The sequence below is a fragment of the Gopherus flavomarginatus genome, chromosome 7 (genome assembly GCF_025201925.1).
Source record: "Gopherus flavomarginatus isolate rGopFla2 chromosome 7, rGopFla2.mat.asm, whole genome shotgun sequence".
Classification (NCBI taxonomy): domain Eukaryota; kingdom Metazoa; phylum Chordata; order Testudines; family Testudinidae; genus Gopherus; species Gopherus flavomarginatus.
In genome coordinates, this window is record NC_066623.1 from 59,277,908 (window position 1) to 59,293,864 (window position 15,957).

The 15,957-nt window shown below is 48.2% G+C and overlaps 1 protein-coding gene across 8 annotated transcripts in view; it reads left to right on the forward strand.

Moving 5' to 3' along the window:
• CEP350 (centrosomal protein 350) overlaps positions 1-15,957 on the forward strand; it is a 177,832-nt gene that overhangs the window by 134,552 nt on the left and 27,323 nt on the right. For all 8 annotated transcript variants that reach the window (XM_050962940.1, XM_050962943.1, XM_050962945.1 and 5 more), the window contains 2 exons: positions 1,469-1,680; positions 8,995-9,139. In XM_050962940.1, the coding sequence (XP_050818897.1) occupies positions 1,469-1,680; positions 8,995-9,139 (357 nt within the window). The remainder of the gene's footprint in view (positions 1-1,468; positions 1,681-8,994; positions 9,140-15,957) is intronic.

Sequence of the window (15,957 nt, forward strand, 5' to 3'; positions counted from 1 at the left end):
CATTTCAGTGCTGTTCTCTTCTATCTCCCTACCAGCCATCTTACTACGATTCGTGCCATCAGAGGGAGCCTTCTCCTGCCTCACAATTTGTATTTCATATCAGTGAAAAGCTGTTTATCTTCCCTGCCTTTGACTTTTATTTTCTCTTGCTATGTCATTGACTCTGCAACTATACATGACTAAAGTACTTTTGGATGCAGTTTGTATGAAAGGTTCTTCTGTATGCAAAATAAACTTGCTTCGATGCAGCTCCCAAAATGAGTCTCATTCAGTCTTCCTATGGCAGTTTGTAGCTTCAGCATGAGGTATAGAGGGCAGGGAGTCTAAGTGAAGAAAATACTGGTATCTTCAAGGATTGTCCTAGAGGATCTTAATTTTCCTTTCTCCCCTCACCAAAATAAAGCACATCTTTTGAATCTATGAGGCAGTTCAGTGTTATGGTCAGTTTCACTCATCATTGCAAACTCCACTTGACCTCACACAGCTGTATGACAATTGAAAAAGAATGGTGAAATACAAAGTTTTAGTGAACAAAAACTCCAGTGTGTTGAATGTATTTGTATTCCCTCCACTAATTTTATCTACCTACTAGGGTTGGAGCACAGTCAGCCTGGAGAATGGACTGAGGTGATTCCTTTCCCTAGCCTCTGCCCCAATATTGAGTAATTTTCTAAGGCTTTTTTCAATAGTACGCTATATCCTATAAAAGTTAGAAAACAGGAATTTTATAACTCAGTCCTGATTTCTGGATTCTGTCTGCCATCTGCCAAGAGTTGATGAAATCATAACATCTAAAATAGTGCAAGAAACATTTTCCCACTGTTTCCCCTGTTTTAGGTTTGTCCTCAACTGTTTCACGAGAAGCATAGAATTTTGAACTCAGGATTTGGTTTTCAACCAGTCACAGCTAACCATGCAGTTTTGTTGAGGGGTGAGGAATTATTTCCATAGGCATATTCCATGCTCCAGCATTGATCTCTGGCAGTTGACTTCACTATATCAGTGACTGCTGAGGTTTGTAATTGAATAGGGGAGCCTGTCTTTGGGGGATGTTGGAAGATGTTTAAGAACCACAGAGCTTGGAAAATGTTAATTTAGAATATGCTGAAATCCTTTGTTTTAGGCATCCAGCAGCCACTACTAACATTTGGCATTTTGTTTTGTTGAAATTCCTTAATTAAATATCTCCTTGTTAAACAATTCAGTACCATATAATGTGAAGTAACACTATGCAATCAGAATGGTGTAAACTTGAAAGCTTGTCTTTCACCAACAGAAGCTGGTGCAAATAGTACCTCACCCTCTTTGTTTCTTTAATGTACAATCTGGCATTTAAACACAGCTTGTGACAGAGTTTGTTTGATCAAATGCAGTAATCAGAACTATCTTAGATTTATGTAAATAGTGCAAGTTCTTGCTTGGCTGACTATACTATGTGCTCTCTTTTACCTCTACTATCTCATTTCAGAAGCAGCCAGTGAAGAGGAGTCTCCAGTGCTTTCCTATACTCATGTAAACAGTGAAAGCTCTGTCCCAGAAGAACTAGGCAGTCCAGCTGGTGAACCTGTCCAATCAGAGGCTGTGGACCAAGGGAAGCCAGTAAGCCCAGATCATAGTACACGTACTGAAGAAATGGTTTACTCACAGGATCTAGAGTCTGCTACCTCACCAGGCAAGCTTGTGAGTGAACTTTATGCTTTACACTTACATGTTCTAGTACTAGTAAAGAACCATCAGAAGAGAAATAGAAAATAAACTTTCTGGTAGCCGTTTAAAGCCTTCTGCACAGAGATTAGACTTTTTGTAGCTGTAATGCTATATCCGAGGGTGTCAAAAAATATTGCACTCACATAATTCCTTTAAAATCTTTAGGGGAAAAAAATTGTTTGGGAATGGGGTCAGTTAAGCATTTTTAACTTGTGTGCAGACTTACAACAGATTTTGAATGTGCCAGTGGGGCTACGCAGCATAATCAGTAGAATTCTAGCCCAGAATACCAGTGTAACTTGGATGGATGATAGTTTGTCACGATTACATCAGGCACAGGAAGCTAATACTATGATTTTGATTTGAGTAATGCATTATGAAGTGTTTGTAAGTATTCCATAGCATCAGGAACACAGCTGTGCCTCACACGTAGTCTTGCAGGTTACAGCATATAATGCCAGCTTGCTAGATAATTCTGGTTCTTCTTCGAGTGATTGCTCATATCCATTCCAGTTAGGTGTGCGCGCTGTGCATGCACATTCGTTGGAAGATTTTTACCCTAGCAACTCCAGTGGGTCGGCAGGTTGCCCCCTGGAGTGGCGCCGCTATGGCGCCTGATATATACCCCTGCCGGCCCATCCGCTCCTCAGTTCCTTCTTACCGCTGTGTCAGTTGTTGGAACTGTGGAGCGCGGCATAGCTGTCCTCCACGTACCTAGCTTCTCCTTGTTCACTCGTTGTATATAGTTATCGTTAGTGTGTAGAGTAATTAGTTCGTAGTTGTCAATTAGTTATTGTATATAGTTTAGTGGGTTCGGGCTCTAGCCCTTCCCCGTACCCGGTGCCCGGGCTCATGCCCGGTTCGCCGGGATTCAAGCCATGCTCGGCCTGCAAAAAGCCAATGCCCACGAGTGATCCCCACGACGCCTGCCTAAAGTGCCTGGGGGAATCGCACATATCTGAGAAGTGCCGCATTTGTAAGGCCTTCAAGCCGCGGACCGAGAAGGAGAGAGACCATCGTTTAAAGACTCTCCTTATGGAGGCAGCTCTTAACCCTCCTTCCTCGGCACCGAGTGCTGACACCACTCCAGCACCGGACCGCGCCGGCACCGCGAAGATTCCTCAGCACCGGCCTTCCCCAGCGCAGGGTCCCAACAGAAGAACATCGGCTGCCTCTACTCCTGCGACGCAGACTCGTGCGGACCACCCGGCACCGACTCCTGCCGCGGCCCCGGCGCCAGTGATACCGTTGACTCCGGGCCCGAGAGGTCCGTCGAGTCCGGTCTTGGAGAGCTCCCCGTTGAGACCCGTGGTCGAGCTGGCGGTCCCCTCTACGCCACAAACATTCTCGTCGGCCAGGGACTTTATCGCAATGACCGAGTCTGCTCTGCCTCAACCCCCGGCACCGCCAGTGCGGGTTCTTCAGTCAAGAGGCAAGCTGGCAGCCATGAGACCTCCGTCCCTGGAGTCAGCGGGCCGGCACCGATCTCCACCTAAGTCCCGGCACTGCTCCAGGTCCCGTGGAAGATCTTGATCGAGGCGCCGCTCGCAGTCCCGGTACAGCTCACCATGGCGGTACCGGTCGTACTCGCGGCGCAGATCCACCTCCCGGTACTCTCTGCACCACTCCGGTTCTAGTCATCACTACCGGCACCGAGACTCCCGCAGCCGCTCGTGCCGTCGGCGTTCCCGATCCCGGTCGACCTCCCGGCACCGAGCTGGTGGCAGGTCACGGTCGTGATCTCGGCACCGTTATGACTCCCTGTACTAGTCTCCGGCACCGAGGAGGTCTCCACCAACGGGGGCGAGGGACCCATACCAGCCTCGTTCGGCCCCCCCCGGCCATCCCGCTAGCTGTCTGTGTCCTCTCAGGTGGATAGCCTATATGCCCCAGACACAGACGTACCTGCCATCTTGTTCCACGAACCCCAGCATCAAGAGCATGGACCGCAGCAGTGGGGGTTCTGGACGCCTTGGGCTTACCATCAAGCCCAAGGCCTTCAGCTGGGTCCCTCACGTTCCAATGTCTTGGAGCATAGGGTTCCTGAGGCCACAATTTCCCGTCCTCCTCCCCCTCCCACGGAGGAAAGGTTGTCCCAGCCTCAAGACCCCGAACCCCCTGCGGAGTCGGATGCAGTTCTTCAGGCAGAGCCCTCCGCAGACCCGCTCCTCCCAGGTCTCTCCTCTTCATCCTCTCTGGACGAGGCTGTGGCTGGAACATCATCTACCAGCCCGCCTCCACTTGACCTTAGGGCGCACCAGAACCTCCTCAGGCGTGTTGCACAGAACATGAACCTGCAGGCCGAGGAGGTCTCAGAAGTACAAGATCCAGTGGTGGACATATTGTCAGCGGATGCCCCCACTAGGGTTGCCCTTCCGTTTATTAAAGCCATTCAAGCCAACGCCACTACCATCTGGCAGTCTCCGGCTTCTGTTCCCCCCGCTGTGCGAGGGGTGGAACGTAAATACATGGTCCCCTCAAAGGGGTATGAATACTTCTATGTCCACCCTCCCCATTGTTCCCTCGTCGTCCAATCTGTGAATGAGAGGGAGCGACATGGTCAGCAGACCCCGGCCCCAAAATCCAAGGAGGCGAGACGCATGGACTTACTCGGCCGAAAAGTCTACTCTGCGGGGGCCCTCCAGCTCCGCGTCTCCAATCAGCAGGCCCTCCTTAGCTGCTACAACTATAACACCTGGGCCGCAGCAGACAAATTTAAGGAGCTGCTCCCTCAGGAAGCACATCAGGAGTTCTCTGCGATCCTTGATGAGGGCAAAAAAGGTCGCGAGAACTTGCCTGCAGGCTTCCCTAGATGCCGCGGACTCAGCTGCACGTACTCTGGCATCTGGCATTACTATGCACCGTATCTCATGGTTGCAGGTCTCCGGCCTCCCCCTGGAACTCCAGTATACCACCCAAGACCTCCCATTTGAGGGCCAAGGCCTGTTCTCTGACAAAACTGACCCTAGGCTGCAAAGCCTAAAAGACAATAGGGTCATTATGCGCTCCTTGGGGATGCATACACCCGTTACCCAGCGCAGAGCCTTCCGGCCGCAGCAACAACACCGGCCTTACCCCCAACTCCGGCAGAGGCAAGACTTCGCCAGACAGCGAGGCAGGAATGGTCGCCGCAGACAATCCGGCAACCAAGGAGGCCAAAACCAGAACCCCTCCAAGCCTTCTTCCGGGCTGAAACCTTCCTTTTGAAGGTGCGCCCGAGGGCATTGTACCAGTTTCATTGATGGATCCATCCCCTCCTTTTTCCAACCGTCTTTCCCTTTTCCTCCCTGCGTGGTCCCAACTAACATCGGACTGCTGGGTCTTACGCACGGTGGAACTTGGATACCACCTGCAATTTGTTTTAAACCCTCCTTCCCACCCCCCTCCCTCGTCCTTCTTCAGGGACCCCTCTCACGAGCAACTCCTCCTACAGGAGGTGCGAGCGCTCCTCACCAAAGGAGCCATAGAGGAGGTTCCCGAGTTCAAGCGGGGCTAGGGATTTTATTCCCGCTACTTTCTAATCCCCAAGGCGAAGGGAGGTCTCAGACCTATTCTCTATCTGAGGGAACTCAACAGATACCTAGTAAAGTTGAAGTTCCGTATGGTATCCCTGGGGACCATTATCCCATCCCTGGATCCTGGTACACTGCCCTCGACATGCAAGATGCCTACTTCCATATAGCCATCTTCCCACCCCGCAGGAGTGTCCTCCAGTTTGTGGTCAACCGGCAACATTTCCAATTCGCGGTCCTCCCGTTGGGCCTATCTACAGCCCCAAGAGTGTTCACCAAGTGTATGGCTGTAGTCGTCACCCACCTTCGCCGCAGTCGTATACACGTATTCCCATACCTAGACGACTGGCTTATCCAGGGGACTTCCGAGGCACAAGTCCTCAGGCACTTCCGCATTGTCAAGAAGCTGTTCTTAAGCCTAGGTCTACTGATCAATGTGGAGAAATCGACGCTAATCCCCACACAGAGGATAGAGTTTATCAGCGCCACCCTGGACTCCACCCTTGCCAAAGCCTCTCTGCCTCTGTCGAGGTTCCAAACTATGGCAGCCATCATACGGAAACTGCAAGCAGCGCCCCTGACCTCGGTGCACACCTGCTTTACCCTCCTGGGCCACATGGCGGCCTGCACGTTCGTAACAAACTATGCAAGGCTCCGCCTAAGACTCCTCCAGTCCTGGTTCAACGCTTAATACCGTCCGGCCAGAGATCCAATCGACATGGTTGTCACAATTCCCCAGGGCGTCTTGGACTCCCTCCAGTGGTGGCTGGACCCTTCCGTGGTGTGTGCGGGGCTCCCATTCCATCCGCCCCAACCCTCGGTGTCCCTGACAACAGATGCCTCCTCCGTTGGTTGGGGGGCTCACCTCGGGCTCCTGCAAAACCAAGGCCTGTGGTCATCTCGTGAGCTAGCCCTCCACATCAACGTCCGGGAGTTGAGAGCGGTCCGCCTTGCTTATCAGGCATTCCGTCACCATCTGCAGGGCTGTTATGTCTCGGTATTCACCGACAACACGACGACCATGTATTATATAAACAAGCAGGGAGGCACGAGATCCTCTCCCATGTGTCAAGAGACCTTACAGCTCTGGCACTTCTGTATAGCCCATTCTATTCACCTCATCGCGTCCTTTCTCCCCGGGGTTCGGAACACGCTGGCGGATCATCTCAGCAGGTCCTTCCTTTCCCACGAATGGTGCCTTCGCCCGGACATTGCTCTTTCGCTCTTCCGGAGGTGGGGGTTTCCCCAAATGGATCTCTTCGCATCCCGCGGGAACAGGAAATGCCAGATGTTCTGCTCCTTTCAGGGCCTCTCACCGTGTTCGGTGGCAGACGCCTTCCTTGTTCTGTGAACGACGCACCTGCTCTATGCCTTTCCACCGTTTCCGCTCGTTCACAAGGTCCTATCGAAGGTGCGCAGAGACAGGGCCCGCTTGATCATGATAGCTCCAGCATGGTCCCAGCAGCACTGGTACTCCATGCTGCTGGACCTTGCCATAGCCGACCCTTTCCCTCTGCCCCTTCATGTGGACCTGATCACTCAGGACCACGGCAAGCTCCGTCACCCGGACCTTCAATCGCTCCATCTCACGGCGTGGCTTCTGAGTGGCTGACCCGGTCTGAGCTCCGTTGCTCTACCCCAGTACGGCAGGTGCTCCTGGGCAGCAGGAAGCCTTCCACTAGAGCGACGTATTCGGCCAAATGGAAGCGTTTCACCTGCTGGTGCGCGGAACGGAATTTCCTTCCCACCGAGGTCTCCACTGCTAATATCTTAGACTACATCTGGTCCCTCAAGCAACAGGGCCTAGCGATATCATCTCTCCGGGTTCACCTGGCAGCCATCTCCACCTTTCACTCAGGGGGGGATGGCCACTCGGTGTCCTCTCACCCTATGTTGACTAGATTCCTTAAGGGCTTAGAGCGTCTCTACCCCCAGGTTCACCACCCTGTCCCTACCTGGGACCTTAACCTGGTTCTGACCTGGCTCATGTCCCCTCCATTTGAACCATTAGCGACTTGCTCCCTTCTCTACCTCTCATGGAAAACCGCATTCCTGGTGGCCATCACATCAGCAAGACGGGTCTCGGAGCTTCGGGCCCTCACGGTAGATTCCCCGTATAGTGTGTTCCACAGGGACAAGGTGCAGCTGAGACCGCACCCAGCCTTTCTCCCCAAGGTGGTATCGGTTTTCCATGTTAACTAGGAGATCTTCCTACCTGTCTTCTTCCCAAAACCCCATTCAACTCGCAGGGAGCAGCAGCTACACTCACTGGACGTCCGTAGGGCGCTCGCCTTTTACATAGAGCGAACTAAGCCATTCCGCAAAAACCCCCAACTCTTTGTTGCGGTGGCGGAATGTGTCAAGGGGTTACCCGTCTCCTCTCAGAGGATTTCCTCGTGGGTAACATCCTGCATCCGCGCCTGTTATGAATTGGTGCACGCCCCCCCAGGCCACGTGACTGCGCAGTCCACCAGGGCTCAAGCCTCATCGGCTGCTTTCCTTGCTCACGTGCACATTCAGGAAATCTGCCGGGCAGCAACCTGGTCTTCTGTCCATTCCTTCGCTTCCCACTACGCCCTGGTTCAGCAACCTAGGAATGACGCAGCCTTCGGCTCCGCCGTGTTGCACTCTGCAACATCTCTCTCCGACCCCACCGCCTAGGTAAGGCTTGGGAATCACCTAACTGGAATGGATATGAGCAATCACTCGAAGAAGAAAAGACAGTTACTCACCTTTGTAACTGTTGTTCTTCGAGATGTGTGGCTCACATCCATTCCACACCCGCCCTCCTTCCCCACTGTCGGAGTAGCCGGCAAGAAGGAACTGAGGAGCGGACGGGCCGGCAGGGGTATATATCAGGCGCCATAGCGGTGCCACTCCAGGGGGCGACCTGCCGACCCACCGGAGTTGCGCGCACACCTAACTGGAATGGATATGAGCAACACATCTCGAAGAACAACAGTTACAAAGGTGAGTAACCATCTTTTTTCTACTCTGTTCCAAGTATTATGTCTGCTTGGCTTTTTAAGTTGCATCATGGTAATTCTTGTTCTCTGGGCTTTACACCTGGATTAAGCTGTGAGGCTGAAGATGCTGTCAGCCACTGTCTGTGGAGACACTGCTCGTCTTGACTTACATTGAGTTTTACAAACACTTTTTCCTCTGGGAAAGTCCATTTAGAATGTGCAGCTGAAGAGCTAGTGCAGTATAACATCTAATGTGCCAAAGATTGTATTCTGTCTCGATAAAAGGGCTGTGACAAGTATACTGTTAGTGCTGTAAATAGATATCTGGAAGAGAATCTGCCCTTAAGAGAAGTTTTGCCTGGCTGAAAGTTGAGTCCATGTTGTGGTGGTTGATATAGGGTAATGCCTTGCACTTCCTCATATTGAGAGATGTCCTTTCAGTTTAGCAGATATATTTGGCAGCAGTTTTTACAGAAGTGTGGTTGCATCAACAAATATTCTAATCTGAAGCATACAAGTTTTCTTGTATAGCAATAAACTAGACCATGTAAGACAATTACTGAGGTCCAGCTCAAGATAAGTGTCAGCTTTTGCTACTTTAGGTAGTTTTGTTCTAATGCATAACACACTGAGTAAGATAAAGCTTATGTTAATGTATCTGGATAGGTAGTTAGCTATTTGTTATTGCTAAAGATTTATGACTAGATAATACTTTCCTTCCTTGTAATTAACGCCTTTTGACGATGATCTCATATTTTTAAATTGAGCTTCACAAGTAGTTACTTATTTTTTCTTTCCTCTTTGAACAGTCTCCTTCAAAAAGCAGTACATCTATCTCAAAGCAGGATTCCATCAAAGGAAGCCACAGAACTGGAGGACAGCTGCATTTACCTGTGAAATCCCCTCAAGTATCCCACAGTTGGTCTGATGAATCTTTATCCATGACACAGTCAGGTAAGATTGAAGATATCAAGAATACATTGTCTTGTGTTTAAATTCATTTCTCATACTCTGTGTTTTTGCAACCCAGTAAATTAACTCATAAATCTAATTAAGTAAACTGAAAATATTTGAAATTGCGGTGACTTCAGGATACTGTGGGAGGGTTTTTATATTGAAGTTGATCACTTCAGTGTACAGCAATGAACAAAGTTTCCTAAATTGTGATGTCATTAACTGTTCTAGAAGCAATACAGAACCTGAAAATCTGGTCTTAGAAGTTGGAGGAAATGATCTTTCAGATCCTTTGTTTTAAACCATATTGAGTTTTTTGTACTTAAACACGCATCCCTACTGATATGAATGAGATCTTAAACATGTTTTTTTCATCAGTTCACTTTTAATGAAGCTGATGTTACTGACTTGGGGAACCTCTGTTTGGAATACTTTGACTTAGTTATTCACATCCAGGGACATTCTGCAGTTTGTGAGCGTCAGAATGCCACCTTCATTGTAGGGAAGCTTGCACTGGAATTGTATGTCTGTGCTTTATCTGCTCTATAGGATGTAATTTATCATCCTCTTAGTTGCTGTACCTGACAACCTTTACCAGTAAGGAATTGTTTTTAAAAAATGGAAAAGGAGAAAATTGAAGCAGAATTCCTCTGACAGCAAATGACTTGTATTAAAATTAATCCTGAATTTAGAATTTGTGTGTGCCTATATACAAACAACAGAAAGTGTCGGCCACCTCCAGTGCAAAAAAGTTAACACCTGGCATAGTATATTATAGGTGGAACTGGTAATACCAATCTATTAAGGTTGCCTGATATTTCCATTATAAGACCTGTGTGTTTAGTTGCTTGCAGTTTTGATAAACTGCAACCATTTGGGCTGCAATTTTCCATGCTGGATATCTGCTTCAGACTGAATTTTCTTAGAAAATTTCAGTCAAAATGATTCGGGTGTTTCTGAAACCAAGGCTAGGAAAAAATACATTGTTTTGGCCATATAGAAAAATTCTGGCGCACTTTTTTGAGAGGCTGTAGAGCAAGGACTTTAGAGCAAGGACTTGAAATTTAACAGAGGGGTTGCCTTTGTGTCAAGAATATACCTTTTTGCCTTCCCCATAGAAATCCACCCAAATTTGGCCAAGTTATAAGCCTTGGAAAAATCAGTACACACATGCTCAATAGAGACTTTCTAGAGTTTAGCACAGGGATCTCAAACTCAAATCATCACAAGGGCCACATGAGGAATAGTTCATTGGCCCGAGGGCCACATCACTGAAACCTTTCCATACGACGATACAAAAGTATAGTCAAAAGTGAAAAAAAAAAAAGAGTAATATAGTATGCTATTAAAAGTCAATGTATTAACTTTTTTAAAACTCTAATGCCCCGCCTCCATTCCAATCCCTTCTCTGCCTCAACTCCACCTCCTCCCTGCCCCTATTCCAACCCCTTCCCCAAATCCCGGCCCCGGCCCTGCCTCTTCTCCGCCTCCTCCCCTGAGCGCACCACGTTCCCACTTCTCCACCTTCCCTTCTGGAAAGTCCTAAGTGCTGCCAAACAGCTGTTTGGCAACAGGAAGCACTGGGAGTTAGGTGGAGGAGCAGGGACATGGCACGCAGGGGGAGAGGGGAGCTTGGCTGCCGGTGGAGTCAATGTCTATGGCAGGCCACAATGCGACCCTCGGGCTGTGTGTTTGAGACCCCTGGTTTAGCAGCTAGGATCTCCAAAAGTTCTGAGGCAAGAGAACTGGGAGTGGCTGGGTAAAACAACTGCTATAAGGAGCTAGGAGGTTGGAGAGAGACACTGAGATAGGCCAAAGAGCCCAGGGAGGAAGACTGGGATTGAAAGCTAATGGGGATACAGAGGGAAGAAGAGAGACAGGGTGCGGGGGACTGGGACTGGGAGTAAGGTGCTTGGGGGGCAGGACTGGGATGAAGAGTCCAGAAGGGATTCTAGGACTGACTGGACAAGGACACTGGGACTGGGAGGAGAAGCCTGAGGGCTGAAGACTGCGACTGGCTGAGTGAAGAGAATGGGACCAGGACAAGGTGCTAGGGGGGAAAGAGATGGGACTGAGACAGGTTTGAAGGGACAGAAGAATCTGTGCCCACTAGATGTGCTACCTTCCAGAGCTTGGACTAGAAACCAAGATCCCTAAGTCTCACCTGTCCTCTGCTGTCAGTAATACCTGTGGAACCCACTGGCAAAGTGTCTCATCTCCCTCTAGTGCTGATCCATATAAAGGATAACAACCTACTGATGCTATCAGTTACGCTATTAGCTCAAAGGGAAGAGGTTTCTGTAGTGTATCTAACAGTTCCAGCCCTGCTGACGACCTATGTGAGTGACAGTATGATGCCACATGATGGAATTTGCGGTTTTTCAGCTTGCCTTTTAAAAATCTAGGAGATTACACACACAAATGCTACACACAGGAACGTTAAGATTGCACAGTGAAGCAGTCAGAAGCTAGGAAAATCCAGAATTAATGTTGCCTGTGCACCCTTAATTTGTCTTCCTCATGTGTATGCATTATGATACAGTCTTTAATTACATGACCATGTACTATTTTTTCACATGACCCTTGCATGCACAAGTGAACAGGATGGAAGGTGCTCATGTAATGAGCAGCTATTCAATATTTTATTTTATTTTTCATTGTGCATTGTGTGGCCTTAAGCCTCATTTGCTGGACACTATTCAAACCCTGTTCTGAAGACAGAATTATTAATTCATTCATGGACTTTTCTGTAGTGCTTATCACATAGTATCAGAGTACTTCACAAACGCTGTCATTTTTACAACTTCCCTATGTGAAGAGAAGGTGGTATTATTCTCATTCTATAGATGGGGAAGTGAGGCACAGACAGTAAGGTCAAAGGTGTCCACTTATTTTGGGTGCCCAGTTTGAGGCACCTAGGACCTGCTTTTCAGAGTACTTTTCATTACATAGCACTTTCTGTGCTCAAAGCACAGCTCTCACTGACTTCAGTTGCAGCTGTGAGCACTCAACGCTTCTGCAAATCAAACTCCAGAGTCTCACCTTAGGCACCCAGAAAATGAGGAACATCTAATTAGTGACCATGTGTGAGAGGTTTGGTGTAAGTGACCTGCCTGACATGAGACAGGAACTCTGGGAGAACAGGGATAGAATTCAGTTCTCTGGGCCAGCATTTGATTGCCTTTAACCATGAGATCATCCCTTCTTTTTCTGCAGTCCCCTGCCTCATTCACTGCAGTCCTTCCAACTTCTGCAACAAATGAAGCAGGGGTCCTCTACATATCTCCACAGCAGGTCCATCCTGTACACTGAATGAAGTGGGGGTCACATGGAAAAAATAGTGTGTAATCATGTACATTAAACATGTATCATAAAGAATAAGCAGAAAGGGACTAAATTCAGGTTGCATAGGCAACCTTAATTCTGACATTTCCTAGCTTTTCAGTGTTTAACTTTGCAATCTTAATAATCTTATAACAGCTTTTGTGTGCACTAGAAAATAACAGGACCTGTCAGGACAAGTGTTTTCCATTTTGATATAAAAATGAATACATAAAATAAACACATTCACACTGATTAATTTTTAATAGCGTGCCACCTTCAGGGCACTGCAACATAATTAAAACATGCAATAACTTGATAACATTCTCTTAAAGTTGAAACAGAGAAAACCAAATAAACATATCAGTATGAATAGATTAAAAATAATGAATATGGGGGGCCAACAGTGATCATAATGAGCTCTTTTGAAATAAATAGTCTTTCAAGTATTTGGTATTTTAAAATATGATGGAGAGACTAAGACTGATGTCAGCTGGAGGAGGGATTTGGGGATGCATCACTGCATTCTAATGTTGGTCTGCACTGTTGCCCTTTTTTCCACACCATATGTAAAATCATCTCGGTTCATTAAAAAGACATTGTTGAGTTAAAAATAGATATTGCAGATTTATTTGCGTTGTAACTGATGTCTGAGATAAGTAAAGACTTTTTAAAAATTAATTTACTTCTCACCATTCACTGTTTGTTTCCACTTCTGCATTTTTTTGTCAGCTTGAAACATGAAAATAGAATAGTCAATTTCATGTTTGTTTATAATCTATTTCTGGTTCATATGTGGTACTGATACTTGAAAACACTTTAGAGGAAAGCTGTTCCTTTAAAAAAAAATGCATTAAAATTTTTCAGATGTCTTGGCAATAGATTCCTTTTAGGCTTTGTAGAAACTTGCTTTATACAAAACCTGAATTTGGGCCTAATTAACGTGAAGTTGCTATCACTTAAGCAGGAGGAATTAATTGTAATCAAGATACTTGCTGGAAAATAGGTACACTACCTCAGACTATAAGGAGAGATCACATTCTTCCTGTCACACACACACACACATATTTTGTGTACTGCTTGTTTAAAAACACTTTCATAAATATTTAACTACAAAACTTTACTGAAAAAGGAATGCATCACATTTACTAGCTGCTGGTAGTGAAATACCTTACAGCTACTTACTGTTGCTGCCTTTGGTGAAATGAGGCACTGGTTATCGATATGAAGTGTAAATTGCTATTGTGCCATGAAGAACTAGCTCGTCACCTGGTGCTGCTGACTTTTCTTCTTAATTTCAGCTGGTTTTATAGTCATCGATGCTCTTCATTGCAGCAAATGGTCTGGATCCCTGTAAAAGTGGCTAGAAGCTGCCTCTACTAGGGGTTGCTGCTACACAGAAGGAGGAGAGGAGACAGGAGCACCCCTGGGGCTGAAGTTTTCAGCCACCAGGGAGAATTGCCAATGGGACTGTAAATTAGACTGAAAACTATTAATAATATTTATTTGTATTTTGGTAGTGCCAGTCATGGACTAGGACCCCATTGTGCTAGGTGCTTTACAGACATGGAACAGACTCCTGCTCCAAAGAGCTTACAGCCTAAGGGCTTGTCTACACTTACAGCACTGCTGTGGTGCAACTGCCCATTGGAGCTGCATTGCTGTAGCGCTTAAAGAAGATGCTACCTATGCCGACAGGAGAGCATCTCTGGTCGACATAGCGCTGTCTACACCAGGAGTTAGGTCGGTATAACTCCATCACTCTGGGGTATGGAAAATCTACACATAGTTATACTGGCATAAGTAGATAGGGTAGACCAAGTCTAGGTATAAAACAAGACACAACAGGTAGATACAGACAGATGAGGATGCACAAGGAATCAATGAGACAATAAGACCGTGCCTTTCTATATGTTTTACAGTCTTGACTGGGCCTTAGTCATTACAGAAATACAAAAACATTTATATTAATGGCGATGACTCTACTGTGGAGAAGGAAATCAATCAGCTGAACATGACTTCCAATAGACTAGAGGGAGAGGACCACCAGGAGGATTGGACGACCAGACAGTAGGGAATCTTAGGGGAGGGGAAGAGGAACAGAATGGATGGTAATGAAATTGCAAAAGGAAATCATGTGATTTTCTTTTTAAAGGAAAAGGAAAATATTTGTTCAAGTGAGCAGTGGCTACATTCACCACAGGGATATTGTTGTTACGAATGACATAATAGGTGGTCTGCAAAATTGAGACTAGAAGCATAAGTGATCCATGCAGTTCTTCTTCGAGTGATTGCTCATATCCATTCCAGTTAAGTGTGTGCGCCGCGCGTGCACGTTCGTCAGAAGACTTTTTACCCTAGCAACTCCAGTGGGCTGGCAGGTCGCCCCCTAGAGTGGCGCCGGCATGGCTCTCAATATATACCCCTGCCGGCCCACCTGCTCCTCAGTTCCTTCTTACCGCCGTGTCGGTCGTTGGAACTGTGGAGCGCAGCATAGCTGTCCTCCACGTCCTTAGCTCTCCTTTGTTCTCATAATTGTAGATAGTAGTAGTTAGTTAGTAAATTGTAGTTGGACTTTTAGTTATTGTTAATTTTAGTATAGCTGTATATACTTAGTTAGCGGGCTTGGGCTGTAGTCCTCCCCCGCACCCGGCACCGGGCCCATGCCTGGTTCGCCGGGGTTCAGACAGTGTTCGGCCTGCAAAAAGCCGACGCCAACAAGCAATCCCCACGACTCCTGTCTGAAGTGCCTGGGGGAATCGCACATTTCAGATAAGTGCCGCATCTGTAAGGCTTTTAAGCCTTGGACAAAGAAGGAGAGGGACCAGAGGTTAAGGACTCTCCTGATGGAAGCGGCACTTAACCCTGTGGCCCCGACGCAGAGCGCCGGCTCCGTGCCGGCACCGGAAAGATGCCCCGGCACCGACCTTCCCCGGCACCGGGACTCAATGCAAGGCCCTCGAAGTCTGCCACTCCATCTTCGCAGACTCGAGCGGAGCGCCCGGCACCTACCTCTGCCACGACACCACCAGCAGGGATTCCATCGACTCCGGGCCCCGGAGGTCTGTGGAGTCCGGTCCCGCCTAGCTCCCCTATAAGATCCGGGGTTGAGCTGTTGGTCCCTTTGATGCCAGAGACATTCACTTCGGCGCGGGACCTAATTGCTGTCACGGAGCCCGCCCAGCCTCAACCCCCGGTGCCCCCGGTGCGGGTTTTATCTAGAGGCAAGCCTGCGACAATGAGGGCGCTGTCTCCGGACTCGCCCAGCTGGCACCGATCGAGGTCCCGGCACCGTGGACGTTCTCGCTCCAGGTGCCACTCGCAGTCCCGGCACCGCTCCCCCCGGCGGTACCGGTCGTACTCGCGGTGCCGGTCATCTTCCAGACGGTCTCGCTACTCCCGGCACCGGTCTAGATCGAGTCGACGCTACCGGCACCGAGACTCCAGGAGCTGTTCTCGTCGGCGGTCAGCACCCCGGTCGACCTCCCGGCACCGTG